The following is a 20,911-nucleotide window of genomic DNA, read 5'->3' as shown; positions in this document are numbered from 1 at the left end:
GATAGGGTGTGGTGATAACGGGTTTTGCTCCTTCCTCCAACTCGATGGTGTGCTCAAACCCTCGGTGTGGGGGTATACCTGGTGGAATATCAGCAAAGACCAAACTATGCTCATCCAGAACCAACTGAAGTCCCTCATCCCAGTAATAAGTCAGTTGCTCTTCCAGAGGTTTTGTTGAGATCAAGCAATGTGCTGCCCAGACTACTTCATCATGTCTGAAGATGGCTCCTATCCTTTTGGCGGAAATTTCCCTGGGGCCGCCATTCGACATTCCCCTGAGAACCACCTTCCTACCATCCACCTCGAATGAGAACTCCATCCTTTTGAAGCTCTGTGCGTATTGGTCGAGGGTCTCCATCCATTGAATCCCCAATATGACATCCGTGTCATCCAGATTTACAACAAAGAAATCGTCGGTCACCGTGTAATTTCCCATGGTGTTGCTCAGTTGCGGAACCAGGTGAGTGCATGATAGGAGATTGCCTCCTGCCACCTTGACATCGAACTCTTCATGCAACTTTGTACACAAACCCCTTCGGGTGACAAGTAATGAGTTTATGAAGTTGAGCGAGGCCCCACTGTCGAGCATAACAAGAACTCGTTGCCCTTGGAGTGCACCACGTACTCTAAATACATTGCACCTTGGGGTACCTGCCAGTGTGGCAATGATGCCACCCCTCCGCACCAACGTGGAGATTCTCTCCACCAGACTGGTTTCCTCGGCAGATTCTTCCCTTGGGGTTTCACTTTCCTTATGCTCCTCTTCTCCATCGGACATCACTTCAATATAGTGAATCTTTCCTTTGCCCAAACATCGGTGTCTTGGTTCCCATGGTTCCCTGCAGGTGAAACAAAGCTTCTTCCTTCTAAGTTCCCATCTTGTGGCTTCATCAAGCGATGACCCCTTTGGAAAGGGTTTATTATCCTTCTCCCTCGGAACGAAAGGTGGTTTGGTATGTGCAAAATTTCTGGAAGAGGAAGATGTTGCTGTTACGAGCCTTTTTTATTGCCTCCGTCAACGTGCTTGGGTTGAACCCTTTCACCCACCCTTTCACTGGTTCCATCAATCCGTCCATGAACATGACCACCAATCTCCGCTCTGAGATGTCAGTTACCAATACGGATAGTCTCTAGAATTCTGTGATGTAACCGTCCACAGATCTCGACTGCTTTAGTTGCGTCAACTCCTTGAAATTGAGTTCTGGATCCTTCCCGTCAAATCGATCTATGAGCTTCTCTGTGAATTCAGCATAGGAGGTTATCTGGTCATGGCCAAGAGTGACCATTCCATGATCACCATTCATGCGCGACCCCTTCCAGGTGGAGTGCTGCAAACTTGATAGCTTCATCTTCAGGCATCAGGTTGAGTTGGAAGTAAGTATCTTCTTTTTCAACCCAAGCTCATGCCGAGGTCGCTCAAGCCCCATCAAAGGATGACAGGTTGATCTTGCCAACCTTCCGCTTGAGGTCATGGTTATAGTGTCCATAATGGCCCTGACTTCTGCTGCTCGAGTATTTCATCCGGAGCTCCACATAATCCTTGAAGGATATGTCCCCCTGGAGATTTGCATCCCTCCAATCTTGGTTCAATTGTGCTTGCATCTCCTAAAAGGTGGGCTCTTGTTCCCCAAGTGGCGCTTCTGATTTTTGAGGAAAAGTCGGCATCAGTAGTCGTAAATGTGAGTGTTGGACGTTTGACCTTCCCGTGACCGAATCATCACCCTGTCCATTCTGTTCTCCATTCGTTTTTTCGAAGGCCAATTGTCGTAAGGTTTCCTCCATGATTTGTTGTCGTTGTTCTCCTCTGGTTAGGGTGTCGTTGAGCTGAGCTTGGCTTTTCATTAGCTCCCTTAATAGTTCCATGACTTCTCCTCCAGGATCCTATGGTTCCCCCATTCGATCGACCGAATGGTACTTCCTTCTGGTGTACACTTGCATCCACTACACGACAGGCTGGCAAGATCACAAGCTCTGATACCACTGTAATGTTCCCTGATCGTACGGTGAACTGGCAAAGACTGTTGAACTGGCAGAGGAAGGGCGTACGGTGGATAGACCGTACGGCAGTAAGAAGAGGGGGGTCGTACAATGTGAAGACCGTACGGTGGAGTGAGGGGTCGTACGGTGTAAGGGTTGTACGGTGGGCGAAACAAGTCGTATGGTTGTGTGAAGCAGGCCGTATGGTGGTGCCAAGCAGGCCGTACGGTGGGAAGAAGGCAGGTTGTACGGTGAAGGGGGTGTACAGTGGTATGTTGTCTTGACCGTACAGTGAGTGTTTGGGGTGTACGGGGTATGTTTGCTTTGACCGTACGGTTGATGTTCGATCGTACGGTGAGTGAATGTGGTCGTGCAGGCTGGGTGTACGGTAGTGGCCGTACGGTGAGTGAATATCCGCCAAGTTCCGCCTCGAGCCCTCCAAACGCTCAGTTCGTACAAAGAAATGAAATTATTATTCCAGACACAAGACTTAGATGAAGATTCACACATGCAAAGAGAAATTATATTGATAATGATCGCACAACAAATTACACAGACCCAGAATAGAAGCAAACTAGGGTGAGGAGAACTCCCACCGAAACTGCGGATGCCAAGTACGGAGGATCTCTCACCTCCGAAATGACAGACAAGCTGAACTCCAACTAGAATTCTCACAAACAAAGGGAAAATACCAAATTCGCATACCTACAATAATGACTAACTGGGCCATATATATGGGCTCCGAGAAACTTCCCGAAGGGTTACAAACGGGCCGACACGACCAACCAAAACTTGCCTAATCCAATCAAATAAAAGGGCCTGAAAGATTTGTTATTAAATTTAGGGCCTTACAATAAAGTAATTAGATATTTAGATTTATTATTTAATTATATCGGGGACATCACAAATGATGAGATTCAAGATTTGCCAGATCCGGAATGAGTACAAAGAACAGAATAGGGTGAGGGGTGAATCTCACCGAAACTGCAAATACCAAATAGGGAGGGTCTTTCACCTCCGAAATGGCGGATAACAGAACTCCAACAGGAATTTGCACAATAGAGAAAAAATACCAAAATTCGCATACCAACACAAATGATGGACTCGGCCATAAATATGGGCTTCGGGAACTTTCCCGAAGGGTTACAAACGGGCCGACACGACCAAACAAGACTTGAGTAATCTAATTAAATAAAGGGCCCGAAAGATATGTTATTAAATTTGGGCCTTACAATAAAGTATTTAAATTTATTATTTAATTGTATCGGGGACATCACAATTAATGTGGTTCTTGTGGGTAAATCATATATGTTTACCTATGGTTTACAAATTTTGGGCTTACAGTAGTTGCAAATCACTAAAGAACAATTTTATACTCAAAGCCTTCAAAAAATCTACTCGTTTGAGTAGAACTTTGTCTAGTGCCAATGAGGAAACATGTGAGATAAGCAATCTCTCTATTGTCAAATGAAGGTGCCATGAGCTTGAATTATTAGGCTGCACTTTTGGGAAAAACGAGTGTGGAGAAACTCAGCTATTTGATGTTGGCAGACGATGAAGCCACAGTGCATTAGCAGTCTGGTATACTGCAACAATACCCATGTGATTTCATAAAAAGGAACAACCATTAGAGCATGTAGATAATAACAAGGCATCAGTGTTACTTTTTAATCTTGGGGTTTTTTCTTTTCAGGTAGTTTAAGGTAATTAATCTCTTGATTTGATTACCTGTTTTTCTAAACAATCATATGTTTTCTCATTTCAGAAGATTGTCTGACAAACTCAGTGCCCAATGTGCTCTATGGTTGAGGACCCTTAACCATCATTATATACAATCTGCTGGCTTAAAGAAATCTACACTCACCCCTTCCACAGTTCATAATCTATAGATGCTTCTTAGGAGCAATCCATTGGTGTTAAATTGGCATGAATCAGGCAGGATCAAAGACTTAACAGGCTGGAGTGAGGTTTGCCTTAGTCAAACAAAAGTGAAACGAAAAAAATGATTGAAGAAGTTGCATGTTAAGATACAGTTTTATCTACAACTAGCTCGATCGTTTGCTTGCCCTCTTCTCCTTTTCTAGTTACATGAGTCTTTGTTTATATACAGAATAGCTGTCACCTTATTCGTAAATCTATGCCTCAACACTAATTCCAATTATTCTTGATATGAACGATTTCTGACATCCAGGTGGCAAAACACAACGTAAAGGAACTGTACAAATGTTTACACTTATATTTTGCTCTGAAAATGAAAAACTACATCATCTTAAAGGAAAATTAATGGAATTTTACTTTGAAACACATACCTTACAGTCTTTTCCTTTTGACCAACCACACGTTGAGATATACTCCCCATTTTGAAATACTTGAGATATAATTGTAACTATGGTGTGAAAACAGCTGATGAATAATAACCCAAGCTCAAATAATGGTTTCATCCATGTGAAAAAACATCCTCTTCAAAGAGTATCTGATCCATGAATCAGAAAGATATCCATTTGTAGAACTTAAAACTGTTATTCCCCTGCATCAACCAAATAAATTCTTGTCAGACAAAATGCATTCTCCATACTAAATGCAGACTCAAAACAGTAGATGCATATACTGATTTGAGAGGTAGAAATATGCTTAACATTTAAACAATCAGACTTACTAATTAAGAGAATACGCATTCAGTGCAGAAATATTCTGCAGTAAAACTCAATGATTTACGTTAACAACTCCCGGAGTAATTATCATTACAGAAAGCTAGAAATATGGACTGGATTGCATTCCCTAAAGGAAAAATTAATAATGAGAATTTTGTCATATCCCTACAAGACTTTTAATATCAAACTCCTTTTTGCATGCTTCAGCGTGTTTGTTTGTAAAAGTGTTGCATAGAGGCTGAGTGTCATGTGATTGTACCATGGATTGCTTGTCTTGTCATTTCTAGGCTTGTATCACACATCCGTCAATTCATGTTTGAGCAGAAACTATGTAAGCCTGTCCAATGGAAGAAGACTTATCTGCGTGTTGAAGACTTGAGGATAAAGGACAAAGTTTAACTAACAGACAAAGGTGACAGTAATACAGGTGACAGAGACAAGTATGAAACACTTTCAACCTTCAAGTGTAAAGACGGCAGCAAGAGGAGACTAAAAGTGTGCCTTTAAGAAAGGGTTTTACTGGCAAGATCATAGGAATGGCATGCCTAGTCCATAATGCAACATGTTTAAGTGACATAAACACCAAAAGGCACGCCTATCTGCTCTTCAAGTGGCAAATACCCTGTTGAAGCACACTATGTGTTTCACAACATTCATAATGACAGATGTAACCAAAATCTGTGCCTGAATGAAGTTAGTCATGTCTTAAGTGACATGTGTTAGGCAATAGCATGCCTAGGCGTGTGAGGACAGTCCTTTAAGTGACATAGATGATATAACAGTGTGCCTAGGGGAACACAAGACAAGTTTTAAGTGACAAGAACACCTGAACGGTGTGTCTATGTGTCTTCAAGTGCCCAAGTCTTCAATAAAACACACCTACATCAGTCTTGTTATGTTTTCAACAGCAGAAGCAAGCTGGAAGCATGCCTGGGTTTGTTATGACAGTTTTAAGAGGAGAAACAAAATAAACGAGCAACTGAATGTGATTTGGCAGAGAGTCTAATTGGTTAGAATGAAAGAAAATTGGGCCTCACCTATTATCCCACATTTCAAGTGAAATGAGTAGACCAGAAATGCACCTATCTGCTATGTCTAAAGTTTTGGGTCGAGATGATCTTGCTAGGAGTGAACCTAGACTATTATTGCCAAAAATATAAGCGGTAACCACCTTGGAGAACAGCATTTGGACCTATTTCGACTTGTGTTTAATGGATGAGACTTCTGAAAGTGCATTATCCTCTCCTTAAATCAGCATGGAATCTTGTATTAGAGATTAAACTTTAGAAGCAGGAGGCTAGAAGAAGCTTTCTATCATTCCTGATTATTGCATTCAAATCATAGGTTTTCAAAGCAAAGATTTTCAGATTGTGTAATGAGTAGTGGTTTTCTAGCAGGGCTTTGGCAATGGTTTATCATAATTGTCAAATATTTTCAATCTTTATTGCATTTCGACAGAGCAGCATTTGTCTGGGGGTCTTCGTACAATAGTTTCAAATTTTGAAGATTTCCCAAGCACTTTTCAGTGTCTTGCAAAGATCTTCTGAGATATTCAACAAGTTTCATTCCCCATAAAAGCAGTTTAAAGTAGTTTGATAAAAATCTAGTGTTTCAGGGTAAGTTTGTAATGTCCCTGTTTGGGATTTACCTTAATTTAAACCTGAGACAATAATTCCAACTTAAGGTAAGAAATGTAATACTTTTACAAATATAAATTGATCAATTCTGAAGAAATTTCATTATAATGTTTAACTTAAGTGTAATGTCCCCTTTTTAGCGCAACATGATATGGGGTGTCGTTAGCCTATTCTGACATGGTCCCGAAGGCTAACAAGGACATTGGTGGGATCCTGGGTGTTTTGGCCTAGGTGTTTTCAGTTTCAGGCCAATCGGTGCTGCTCTGACAGGGTTTCTAGACACTTACTATTTATAGTAAGTTAGTCCCCAAGCAGTGACTTGAAATTTTTAGTGTTTCCCTGGTTGGCATAATTATCAGTAAAAATGTTTGAAGGCGACAATGATTTAAAGAGATTATCAACAATGTTTTAATATTTAACGATAAAGTGTAAAGTTAAATTAAATATTTAACTTTATCGTTATATTATAAGGTTGGGAATATAAAGTAATGTTTAAAATATTAAAAGTTCCCTTTAATGTGTACATTGTGGGAAATAATATTTTATTCTAAAATGTATTATCCCACATTTAGGAAATGAAGTGTTTTGCATCCAGAAAGAAGATATAAATGGAGGTTGAGAGCTCTCTTTTGGGGTAGGCTGGGATGAGATTAATGTTATGCTGTTGGATTTCGTAGAGATCTGATTATTGGGCTTGGAGGACGGAATCCCTCTTTGCTAGCATTCTCTTCGCTCTTGAAAGACACAGTCAGGAGGATTAATGGTGTTTTCACTCAGGAAACACATTGGGCTTCATCTGGTGCTCTCGCATGAAGTTTTTACAGAGGTTTGAAAGTGCAGATTTGAAAATAGTGTTTTTGCTACAATACCGCGTGAATAGTGTTTTTGCTACAGTACCACGTGAATAGTGTTTTGCTACAGTGCCGCGTGAATAGTGTTTTGCTACAGTGCCGCGTGAATAGTAAAAATGCTACAATGCCGTGAATAGTGCAGCAACAGTGTGTGAACAGTGTTTTCAGCAGGTCTATACTTGTGGAGTTCAGGTTTGAATTTGTTTATTATCATATGGTCTGTAATATTCTTCAAATCCGATTTGTATGCTTGGAGTTGGAATTAAATAAATACCATCAGCATTATTCTTCTTGTTTTTGGTATTTGATATGTCTGGTTGTTATTATATTGAATAAACTTTGAAAGCTTTACAAAAAATAACAGTTTATCCAATTTATCCTATTGCAAATCAAGAACCAAAAATCCAGTAGTCAGCTTGCAAGCCAACTGTTTGACAAAATTACACTAAGTAAAAAGGACATAGATTTAGTGCCGAACAGGGGGTGCCCATTACATTAAAATTCTAAGATTAGTTGAGAAGATATAACTTATCTTGATAGCTTTCTCTGATTTCAACTGATATATTTGTAACTAGAGGGTCTGTCTTAGATTTGGAAATCGATAAGATTGAGCACCTGATATTGTGCCTACGGCATTGCTCACTAGCAGCAATAATCTGATTGCTATATCTGATTTATCTCTTTAATAACTTGTAATGCTTGAGGGAATTGCTGTGTCTGATATGTACAATTTGTTCTATATGCAAACAGTCTTGCCACTAGGCCAAAATATGCTCTAATGAGCAGATCTAATCAAGGATATAAATATGGATAAAAAGAAGAGATAAGTTTCCAATGATGGTGAAAAGAATCGATGTGTTATTCATTATATATCCTTGAATGGTAATATCTCTTGGAGTCATGTCTCTTCATAACCAATCACACCCTTTTCTGAATTAATAGTTATTTATCATCTCTTGACTATTAGCAATTCTAAATCTCTTAAACATATTTTAAGCATAGTCTCTTCATCCTGTAATATTATCTCTCCCTTCTTCAATTGCTGGCTTGACAATTATTAATGCATACTTAATTGCACTCCCTTTTGGGACTTAGTCATTAACATACCGTAATCACTGCTCTTTCATGTAATAATCATACATATCGCTTTAGTATGCAAATTGCCTCGTTCGTAGTCATTAATCTCTTCCCTTATATCGACCTATCCTCTTTTTGCGTCTCTTTGATGGCTGAAGTATTTGTCATACCTCTCTTAAAATCCCCACTTCACTATCTCAATTTATATGTTTCTTTTCTTCAAGTCATACCCTTTGGAAAGATGCCTCTTTAGAAGAGAAGTGTCTTAGATGAAACATGTTCTTTGGATATACACCTCAGATCGTACTCTTTTAAGAATAAAAAGTCCTTTTCTTAATGATGCAGTAACGATCATAATCACTACTACTTTTGTAATGTTTGCTTAACACAAATCGCACCCCCTATTGTTGATTTGATGTACATAATGAATTGCTATATTATTATTGTTTCCATCGCATCTCTTCATGATAATCTCTTAATAGGCTAACTACTAATCTGCTTCCTTTGTTGATAGTTGCCTTGAATTATCATGAACCACTTCTTATTTCGTCTTGTTTGTTGCTGTCTTCGAAGTTCGTTCTTTAACAAACGTCTTGTGATTGCTTTGACTAATTCATTCACTGCTATTAAGACTATCCCAAACCAGCGCAAGGAAGGAAATAAGTGCAGTTAAAGCCACACCATATACACACCAATCCTTAGCCTTGCATTATATATAGAAAGTGTTGTGCCGATAATAAAGAGCCCATGAATTGAGATGCATATTCATGCTACACCGGAAAGGTGGATGGCCAATATTATTGAAACTCGTGCCAAAGATAACACCATTGAGTATGATGTTCGCACCAAGGATATGATTCTCAAATTGCAAATATTATCTATTGGTAGAAAATTTCGTACACCTGGGAAGATGTGCAAAATTGTGGTTTCAACCACACCGTGTGAGAGTAAAACTCTCCTAATTTAAGGGAAGGCTCCCCCTTTTCTACTATTACTAACTAAATACTAATCTAATTTGGGCGAGACAACATCCTTTTCTCTTTTTCTAGAAAAGATGATATTCTTTTCTCTTCCTAGAAAAGAAATAGCAGTTAAGAAAACAAATACAGCAATTTAAAGAACTTTAATAACAAGAAGAATGCCTATACAAAAAGGAAGTGAAGTTTTTGTGAAAGCTCAAAGTCTTTCGTCACCCCCCCAAGACGAGAAAATAGAAACAAAGTTCAAAGTCTTTAATTTCCACTGTCCTATCTACCTTTCCAAAATGATTAAAACCAAAACAATATACAACATATAACAGCACAAAGTTTGCAAATATGATGCACCTCTAAACTACTTCAAATGGGAACAACCACAAGCACAAAGTCTTGCAGCTCTTCTCAGCTTTTAACACTTAACTACGCTAATTTAACCTTCACTATTTGCAGCACAAAGTCTGCAAGAAATCAGGTTAAAGCTCCTTTCAATAATCTCGTTACAATCTCAAGAAAATGCAGAGAAATATACCACTCACACAAGAACACAGTGGATATAAGGGTATGACTTCAACACAAAGTCTGAAACTCAAAGCCTTCTTGCTATTACTTGGGAACACAATTTACAAGTCTGAAGCACAAAGTCTTTATGACTGAAAATTTCTGCAAAGTTTTCTTGCTTGCTGAAAAAGAAGAAAATTACATAGAGCACTCTCCTATATATATAGGAGACGAGCTGAGAGCAAAAAGTGGGAGAAGTCTAACTAACTGAGACTTTTTCCACAGCTAACTATAACTAACTATGACTTATTCAAATTACAATACTATTGCTAACCAACTTGTAATTTGTTTACATGCAATTATAAGTTACAAGATTACAAGTAATAAGACTACTTGTAATTACAAGTCTTGACGTTACATGTAGTCTGTCCAAAAGAAAATACATAAAACAAAACTCAAGTTGACATGAGACACTTCCTAATCCCTTCTATCTTTGGCCATGAAAGATTGAAATTTGTCAATTGATTTTTGCAACTCATTAGGATATGGCCCCACTGTCTTCCTTGCAACAACAACAGTCTTGATGATGACATCAAAATATCTGACTGTTGTTGCTCTATGTTTTTCAAGAACAGTTTGCATCTTATCAAAAAAGACTTGGTAATTCACAAACTTATGGATTGAAGCCACCGTAAACTGTTATGATTCCAATTCCAGACGAAGTATTGTCACCAACTCGGAAAGTATCAAATCTTCAAAGCAATTCTCCATCCTGACTTAAAATCTCACTCAAAATTAGAGATGACATCTTGCTCCATCTCAGTACTCATTTCAAGAGTAACTTGTACATCTTTGACAAGATCCTTAATAACAAATGAATTATTGACCATAAGCTCTTCAAATTCGATCTAAGTCTCCCTGTTAGATATCACCATATTGCTGCATAAGGTTTCCAACTTGCCCTGATCCATCTCATGCCAAATCTTCAAATATTTCTCTCATTGATTCCAGACTATGGCTAAAAGCCTCTAGAGTTTGATTCAACTTTATTTTTGCTGCTCTCACATTGCTCAACACATGCAATGCTTTCTTCACCACTTGACTGCTTTGATCAACTAATTGATCTACCCAAGAATCAACTGCCTTGGCCTTCAGAGCAGCTTTCTCTAATTGTTTGATGAACTCTTCAAAAGTAGAGGAGGTTAAGGGATCAACCTTTTCTGAAGAATTAGTGATCCAATGAGTTGTGCATTCTTTTCCTTGAGCTCATCCTTCTTTGCCAAGAGCTCATCATAACTCTAAACCAGTGAAGCCACTGAATCCTAAGCATCATGCATCATTCCAACATGTGTTTGCCTTCCTAGCTCCACCCTAGTGAACCTGTAATCAGATAGTTGCATTTCTTATGGCAGTTTCTAGGCTAGAGGTTTTGTTGTACATTTGTTACTGCCATCAAAATAAGGCATGGTGATCTTCCCTAGAGTATGCTGATAATCATTTCGCGCAAGAGTGTGGTAGTCATTCCTCCCACCATTCCTCCTACCCCTCTGATTCATAAACTGATCAAAGGACCACAAATATCTCAAGTCAGGAGGTAAGGTAGAGTACTCTAGATATGTGTAATGTCCCCTACCCGATCTATTTCAATATATTAAAATTGATTGATATTCTTCAATTAGTTATTATCAAGTGCTTATCTATTTGCCTCATTAGATGATTAATTTCATCATTCATAGCTCTTAATATAGATATCAGACCTTGCTACTACTTCAGTTTTAAAAGAGAAAGGTTTACGTATGTTACCAAAGCGCTTAGAGACCAACTACAATAGGTTCCCTCAAAGTTTACAGATCCAAGCCCTTACCTATCTTGGGTCTATACCCTCAAGGTTTATGGGTCGCTGATCCCCACCCTATCTTGGGATTTAACCTATTGCTTGGATTTAGACTGCCCCTCTTTGGAACATCTCATTCCCATCTTCTTAAATACGGACAGTAATAACATGATTGGTAGACCTGTCTCTTCCTTCCACTTCATTGTGGCTAATTTTACCTAGCAACTCAGACATCATGTCAATCATGGTGTCAAACTTTCGTTCCATCCTTGCATCTTTATCCTCCTCTGCCATGTTAGGAGCAACCTTGTCTTTTTCCTTCTTCCTTAATGCCTTTGAAAAGGTGTCAACTTCAAGTACTTGTGGAATGTTCTATTGCTGCCTTCGTTGTTCCCTATTGTAGTACCTAATTTCTCTTTCACTCATCAATCACGGAATGGCAGGATCTTAGTTGGCCTGATCTCAAGGGGACTTATGCATCTAACAAGTTGGCCTGCATCTGATTTGGCGATCAAGTGATGCTTTACTTCTCAAACCGGTTGAAATAAACGGCAAAAGAGCAAGGTTTAGAGAAAGTAGGGACAATGATAATAATGGTCATGTTGCAGATACACACATTTCACATAAAACAAGTCTTTTCTTAGCCAGAGATAAAATCGTAACTCCACAAAAATAGTAGAATCTCCAAAGGGAATAAAAGGATTTTCAAACCATGAACATTCATTAAGTACCCAATTCTGGCGCAACTTACATGAACATTCACAGTTCAACTAACAGCAATAGAAAGCTTAGACTAACCATGCACAGAGACCTACAGTCAACAAGCCTCCGATGGTATGAACCTGAAATCAATTGGATACCCTCACACTTCACCATTAAAATCACTGAACTTTTAACTAGCTTGATGAAAAGAAACCATGCCAATAGGAGAAAGCAAATGGCAAAACACCGTGCTTCAATGCTTTATTCACTTGCTTCAACTGCCATTAAAACAAATTATGCTCAGCAATTCCTATTCTACTCCTAATTCTACTTCTAACATCTACTACCTACCTCTATTTTCTGAAATTCTAACCCTTTACAATGAGAGAGGCACTGGCCTTTGTAGATTTACATTTTGAATCAATGACCAGAATTCAATCCATTCAATGGCTAAAATTTGACTTCTAGAAACCCTAACAGCTTTCAATTAATGGCCCCAACAACTCCAAACCACCTTTTCAACTACTTTCAACTACCTTCAATTTAGCCCACTAGAAGACAAAAGTTCATGAGGCTCGAGACATAAAGAGACAAGCTTGGTAGCTAGGGAAATAACTAACTTTTGGCCCCCCATTTTGTATTGCATTAGATTGGGCCAAAAGTTGTCATTTTATAATAAAATAATTGCTATTACAATAAATTCAAATTTCTGCTATCTCTAGCAATTCTTTCTCTATTTCTGCATGATCCTATAGCATTTTGTGTCTGCCTCTGTCTTCCAACAATTTGGAATGGCATTACTTTGGCTTTTGTGTGCCTTCGTAGTGGTCTCTTATCCTCGTACTTTGTCTTAGGTTCGTTCATTGACATCCTCACGATATTAACCTTGAATTCATCTCCTAGCTCTAACTTGGGAATCCTCCGGCTTGATCCTATCCTCAATTGCTATTCCAAATTGTAATGTTGCAAAGCCTCCTTTTGTCTCAAGCATCTCGACATCACCTTCATTGAGCCCTCCATCCTGCATGTATAGTTAAGTCAAGGGTCAATCATCATTTCACTTAGTCATTCATTCATTAATATAACATTCATTGAAGATTTGTCCCTTGCAACACTCGTCATCACCCACTCCTCGAAGGAACTCGAATTGATTAGCCCCTTGTGATGCAACATTTCATCCTATTGAACATCATTCTACAATCATGTCTAACAGGGTCCCTTTGGCCTTGAGAAAGTGACTTGGGAAGAGTTAAGGATCAAACTTGGCACAACAAAGTCCTTCGAGAATAAGGCCAAATCAGCTTATGCATGCCCATACCAAATTTGGAGAGTTTGTGTAAAATTCGTTCTGAAGTTAGGCACTAGGAACACCTTTTGGATTAATAACAATTCCCCATTTTAGTGCCATCACCGAATTTGGTGAAAAAATTACAAACTTTGGATCTAACCTCGGCCTTAGGAAGGTTCTTTGGATTAAGAGTTGTTCTGATTTAGTCTTCAAACACCGAATTTGCAGGGTGAGAGAGGGAGTTCGCTGAAAACTTCAGGGTTAGGATACCTTTTTGGAATAAGGCATAATCTGATTTCAAGTGCAAATGTCGAAATTTGCTTGTGAAAGATGAAATTCTATGCAAACTTTGGGGAAAGGAAGGCCATTTGGAATAGGTCTAATCTGACCTAGCATGTTTGTACCGAGCTTACTAAGGGAGGGTAAAAGTTCAGCATAAACTTCGGCACTAGGAAGAAGTTTGGAATTAAAGGCTTGTTCTAATTTTGCATGCTAATACCGAACTTAGAGGTGCTAGGCAAAAGTTTGGCCTAAACTTCAGCACAAAGAAACATTTTAGGATTAGTATATTATCCAATTTGCAATGCAAGTACCGATTTTGAGTAGAGAACTCAAGTTTCAAGGAACTCAAACTTTGCATGCAACTCACTTTCCTTGGCCCCTAGCCCTCTAAGCACATAGATTTCATGTTGTTCATCATTTTCCTTATCTAGAACCCTTATTGCCAATGTCTATAACCTGAATCCTATTGTTTGTGACTACAAAATCCAATCTTAGAAGTGAACTTGGTCCCAAACTCGGTGACAAGACACATTTTAGGAGTAGGTCGATTCCCACTTTGAAGGAAAAAGCCAAACTTGAAGGGTGAAATCAGAATTTTGGGCTAAACTTTGGAGTTGGGAAGAGTTTTGGGATTAAGACTTAATCCACATTTGTTTGCTAGCACCGAGTTTGTCGATGGCCTGATCCAAAGTTCAGATTGAGGAAGAGGTTTTGGATTAATGGCTTATTCCCACTTTTAGCACAACCATCGGATTTAGGAGGAAAGCCCCAAAACTGATGGGCTGGCCATTACTTTGGGCCATTTTGACTTTCCCCTTCTCCCTCCTTCTCTTCATTTTACTTGGTTCCTCTCATGCTAGCAAGGCAAAAAAAGAAGAGGGGGTCCCTATCGAAGACGGGTAGTGTATACACAGCACAATAGGTGGTATTACAGCAATATTTGTAATATTCCCACTAATTTTTTTTTGTTTTTTCAGAGCAATATCACAATCACACCAATCACCCGTCGGGGTTAGAATAATGAAATTTAAACAACTGGAAGGAACCCTACACTTTCTGATCACCGAGAGCCCAGACTGGGAGGGTGAGAGCATACGATAGCAGGGAATTGTTAGAGATAAACTATTGAACTGGTGAAATACAATAACAGGCGGCAAGCCAGCCCATTCCGCTTATCCAACGGGAAAGCAAGGAACTTGGCAGTAAACCAGCCAAGAGAACAACACTTCAACACAAATCACTCTACCGCAATATTTCAACGGGAGGACTGAATTACAAAACTACTCAACTCGACTGCTTATGCAATGGGAGGATCGTTACAACCAATATCACTCAACCGCTTATGCAGCGAGAGGATAGAATTACAAAATATCAGATACACGCGGCAAGCTAGCCTCTTCCACTTTTCAGCGGTATATGAAGATTACAATCCAGAACGGTTAGTAGTACTACTACTTAACCTTACAATAGAGAGGAAAGAGAGAGTGGACATATATTGCTGAACACAAGAGTTAATGATCATCAAACTAATTCAACACCAAAACTGCAGGCTGGAAATGCACAACCAGAAACCCATAAACTCACTAAATTGCTCATATCTCACTCAAATCTCCTTCAATTCACTCCAAATCACTCCCAAACCAACACTAGATAAGCAGCAATTGAGAACAAACCAAAATAGAGCTACCAAACACTCCAAAACACCATGCACGCATCCCAATGCACTCACCAAAACCCACGCCTAGCTAGGATATTTCGATTTGCAATATAAAATCTAAAACTCAGAATATGGTGCTACAAACTTACAAGATATATCGCCAACAGCAAAAAGAAGGTTTGAGCCAGTACCTAGAATGATCAGTCGCTGAGGCAGGGAGGTATAATCAAAAACTTGCTTCAGACACAAGGAAACCAGCAACTCCAGAAAACACACCACACTTCGAAAATATTGGAATATGCACTGAAAATGTCACAGAATACACCACACAGCTAGGTACTATATCTCAAGTATGAAACTGGTAACGCTAGGCAGTCGTACTCCGAAGCTTCAAAGTTCATACGCCAATCCGGCAGCATAACGATGCAATTTTTCAAGATAGCCAAATGAAAGCCCAAGGCTCGTATTTATAACTTCATGCTCCCCAAATACAAATGCAAATGGCGCACAAACTCAACTCAAACTCCCTTCATTTCATTTCAAGTCTCCACCCAACATGGCACCCACTTCCCTTCTTCCTAGGCAAAGTTCGAACTTTACCTTTGGTGACGTTTTTTGCAACTTAAAAATTATAAAACATGAGATGTTTTATTCTTCCAAATTGCCACCACATATTACACCATCGACTTAGGAAAATAACACATTGATTTCAGATAATTATTTTCCCCTAAGTCATCTTCAACACATTTAATCAATAAATGCAAATATTAAAATATTAACCTTAGAACAAGGAAATAATATTTAATAAAATCACTAATGACTCCCATATTGATCGTCAACAAAACCAGGATGAAGCGGAGTAAAGAAGACCATAGAACTGTTGTAGGATCAGGACCCTGTCCACTGCAAAAAATAGAAATACTCCATACTGCCACTTACTAAAAATAGTAAGTCATGAATTACTCCTCCGAAAAGCATGATCTTCGCACCCAGTGACAGAGCATGGAAAGCTCAGTAAGACAGCATCAACCAAACAGCCAACCCCTAACTTACTAAAATTAGTAAGTTCTCACTTCGCCACGTTTGAAACCCTAATTCTCCATTCCACATAGCCTACGGATCTCTGGAATAGGCCAATGGACCACTGAAAGCACATCATTGAGAAGGGGACATTACAATATTCCCCTAGATGCAACCATTTGAGCCATGCATTTTGTTGGTCAATAACATAATTCCACAAGTACCTTTCTATCCACTTGATGACGATGTTTGTCTGCCCATCCATCTGAGGGTGGTAACTCGTGCTAGGGGTAAGTCCAGTCCTTGCTAACCGAAAGAGCTCTTGCCAAAATTGGCTAAGGAAACAACTGTCTTTGTCATTGATTATGTTCTTTGGTGAGCCATGAGGTCTAAAAATTTCCTTGAAGAATACTTCCGCTATTTGTGATTGTGTTGAAAGCAAATTTCTAGGTTTGGAAGGTCCATGGTAAAGCATCCCAAAGAGTGAATCCAAGGTGTTCCCAATATCACATCATTTTCTAGTGTAACTACATAGAAATCCCCTTTGATGGTGTGATTTCCCACATTGATCTCCAATTGGGGAATGATTTTGGTGCGCTGAGCTATAGATCCATTTCCTAGGGCTACTCTGAAACCTTTAAAATCCTTGGTTTCTAACTTCCTTTTTGATACTAGATTCTTGTTAATAAAATTGTGGGAAGCCCCACTATCTACTAGAGTAATTACCTTTTGTCCCTTAAGACTGCCCTTAATTCCAAAGGGTCTATGTTCAGAGATTTGAGAAATGACTGCTAAAGTCCCGTGTTCATCAACATCAAATTTTGCACTTTTGCTAGGGTTCTCATTGGTTTCCTCATCGAATGTTGCTTCTATGGTGTGCACTCATCCTCCTTTACATTGGTGGTCTCGTCCCCATGGTTCATTGCATTTAAAGCACAAGTTCTTCCTTCTTAGGTCGTCTCTTTGTTGTTGGGCCTCCTCTGTTTGACATTTATGTCTGATCCTCCATTTCTCATTGCAGAAAAAACATGTCTTTCCCTTATCTTCCTTCTTATGGCTTTCATTTTTCCGAGGATACTTAGTGTGTGTACTTTTCTCTTGAGGGGTTAATTTCAAACTTCATGGCCCTTTGAATTGCTTCTTCTAAGCTTGGTGGATCTAGGGCACTCACTATATTTTTGCTTGATTCTTTAGTCCTACGAATAAATATGTGAGTCTTCTTTGAGAGATTTCCGCTACTATCACCGCTAGTTTTTGGAATTCAATAGCATAGTCTTCTACTGTCCCATATTGCTTTAGTTGAGTGAGTTCCTTGAAATACCACTCAAGATGTTTCCAATTGAACCTTGTGATGAGTTTTTGGGTAAGTTCATCATGGGTAGTTATTTGTTGGTGACCTTGAGTAATAAGGCCATGGTGCCACCAATCATGGGCTATCCCTGCTAGATGGAGTACAACGAACTTAATGGCATTCACTTCAGTCATAGGACTAAGTGATAGGTAGGTAACTAGTTTTTGGACCCATGATCGTGCTGTAAATTTCTCAGATCCATCAAAATTTGGAAGGGTCATCTTGCTTACTCTTTCCTTTAGATCTCTATCGGGGTGCCTTCAATATTAGGGGTGACTCGAGTTTTTACTTCACAATAATCCCTAAAGGACATACTCCTTTGTACCTTGGGGTCTAACCTAGAGTATATTTCAGCAAGATCCTCTACGCTATCTATAGCTGGTTCCTCTTCTTCTAACGTGTGTTCTTCTCTTGGTAAGAAAGGAGGCATGGTAGGTCTAGGAGTTGACGCCCTTGTGGGGTGATCATTTTCAAAGTGATTTGAATGAGTATCCCTCCCATGGTTTTCATTGGATCTAGAATTGTTATTATTATTATTTATGCTTTGGATGGATTGGAGGAGTTGGGTTGTTCTGTTGAACTTTTGATTTTGACTAGTAAGGTTTGATTGGTTTGTTCCATGAAAGCCCTCAATTCATTGTGTTGATGGGGAAGTTTGTATTTTTGTCAACATAGAATAAAATACACAGTATATACTATTCTCTCTTGAATAAGGAAATCGTGTATGCCTTCTCACTGTCCAAACAAGATAACCTCAAGGTTCCAAATGTCATCTCTTGACTGTGCTTAGGATAACTCGATGATAATGTGATTTGTTGGTAATCACAAAGGGACTTATGCATCTCACAAGCTAGTTTACATCTAATATGGCTATTTGATTGATGCTCTACTTCTCTAACTGATTAAAATAAAGAGCAAAAGGATAGGGTTCAAAGAAACTAGGGACAATGATAGTAATGGCTAATGTTGCAGATAGACAGATTTCTCATAAACCAATTCGTACGTAACCAGAGATAAACTCACACCCCACAGAAATAGTGAAATCTCCAAAGGAAAAATAAAAGATTTTCAGATCATGAACATACATTGAGTACCCAACTCTAGTGCAACTCGAATAAACATCCACAATTGAACTAATAGAAATAATAGGCTCAAACTAACCATGCACAGGAACTTACAATCAACAAATCCCCAATGGTATGAACCAAAAATCGATCAAATATCAAATATCCTCACACTTCACCATTAAAATAACTAAACTTTAACTAATTTGATGAAAGAAACCATGCAAACAAGAGAAGGCAACTGGTAAAACACCATAATTCAATGTTTTATTCATTTGCTTCAACTGTTGCAATCTTTGTTCAACAATTCCTACTCTATTCTACTTCTAACTACTTGCTAGCTATTGTTGGTCTAATCAGATTCTCATCTAATCATTACAATGAGAGAGGCATTGGCCTTTTATAGATATTAAATTTTACATCAATAGGCAGGATTAAATCCATTCAATGGTCCAAATCTTCTTCCTTCTAGAAACCATGAACAACCTCATTTAATAATTTATACTAAATCCTAACCATCCTCTAACAATCCACTGTAGGACGAAAGTTACACGTCTCCCAAGGCAAAATAACAATTTTTTTGTCACAAAAGGACAAAATTGTCAACTGGATAAATCAAGGAAGCAATTATCGTTTGGGGAATTAATCGGCAAATCAGAAGTATAAGATTTTTTCAAAAAATCGGGAAAAAATTGGATTTACAAAAAAACGTAAAAAATTGTAGAAAAACAATCAAAAACAACTTTTTTTGTATATATTAAGGCATTTCCATAGCATAGAGATGTTGTAGGCAAATAAAATAGACACTTGAACACATGAATTGGAGGAAATAGATTTCCGTTGTTCATATTCATATCACCAATTACGTTGCACAAAATACACCATAAATAATATCTAGATGGTGATAGATGTCAAAATGTCAATTACAATATAGTTTGACTTTGAACAAAGTCAACTTGTAAACTAAGTACAAAATTCCAAAATATCAAATGTAGGCAATGGCATGCTAGAGGGCAGGAGGCTCTGATGATGAAGCTCCCGGGTGAGAGCCTGTCCTAATTCGATCCATCCATTGAGGAGCAAAGTTGGCTTGCCTCATGATATCAAAATCTTCAGTCTCAAGTGGACAATCAGCAACAACATCATCATCATCATAAACATCATCATCATCATCATCAGCATCTTCAGCAGCAATCAACTCACACTCTGGATGTATCTCATCGAGGTCAATTGGCAAGCCATCCTCAATAGTTCCAGATTTTGCCCATGTAGAAATTAGTGAAAAACACAATGAATAGTGAATAGTGAATAGAATTTCAAAAACTGCAACTATATATTAATATTCTCACCTAGAGCTTTCCTTATCTTCAAGCGAAGGTTGTGATGAACAAATACCAAGTCATTCAGCCATTGTTGTGATAGGCGGTTGCGTTTTTTGGAATGTACGTGTTCAAAAACACTCCAATTACGCTCACAAGCTGATGAGCTGCACGGTTGGCTCAAAATGCGCATTGCCATCCACCTTAAATTTGGTATTTCGTCTCCAAAAGAAGCCCACCATGCAACTGAAAAACACATCATATGGAGATGATATTGTAAGACTAATAATATCTTATAATCTTAACGAGCTTAATGAGCATGTTGGCAAAATAAAGAGATTGTTAAAAGTTTTTAGTCTACCTGGTTGAATAGTCTTTCTACTTTGTATAGCAGGCCTAGAAGAGAGAAAACCCTTAGCATGCTTGTACACTTCCAACTCTACCGTAGCTGCATCAAATTTTTCCAAGTCAGGAAACATTTTTTCCAAGCACTTGAAAAATCCTCGTTTGATCTCAACATCAATTTCCAAGAAGTCAGTCTTATAGAATAATAAAGGATTGAGAAAGTATCCTGCAGCATGGAGAGGAGTGTGCATTTGTCCATCCCATCTCCTATCAATTATGTCCCACAATGGCATATACCTATCTGTTGACGTGGATGAAATCGCATTGCTGCAAACTCCATACGGCCAACGCAGAATAGAATAGCCAACTGATTATCCTACT

General features: G+C 38.7%; 1 protein-coding gene across 1 annotated transcript in view; it reads right to left on the bottom strand.

Moving 5' to 3' along the window:
- Nucleotides 1-20,911, bottom strand: part of LOC131047032 (probable cyclic nucleotide-gated ion channel 5) — a 369,446-nt gene that overhangs the window by 295,340 nt on the left and 53,195 nt on the right. Inside the window, exon 2 of the mRNA XM_057980826.2 lies at nucleotides 4,287-4,504. Within this exon, the coding sequence (XP_057836809.2) occupies nucleotides 4,287-4,336 (50 nt within the window). The 5' untranslated portion in view covers nucleotides 4,337-4,504. The remainder of the gene's footprint in view (nucleotides 1-4,286; nucleotides 4,505-20,911) is intronic.

This window comes from Cryptomeria japonica, chromosome 7, assembly GCF_030272615.1.
Source record: "Cryptomeria japonica chromosome 7, Sugi_1.0, whole genome shotgun sequence".
Lineage (NCBI taxonomy): Eukaryota > Viridiplantae > Streptophyta > Pinopsida > Cupressales > Cupressaceae > Cryptomeria > Cryptomeria japonica.
Note: the sequence above shows the minus strand (reverse complement) of the source record. Positions and strands in the feature narration are given on the sequence as shown.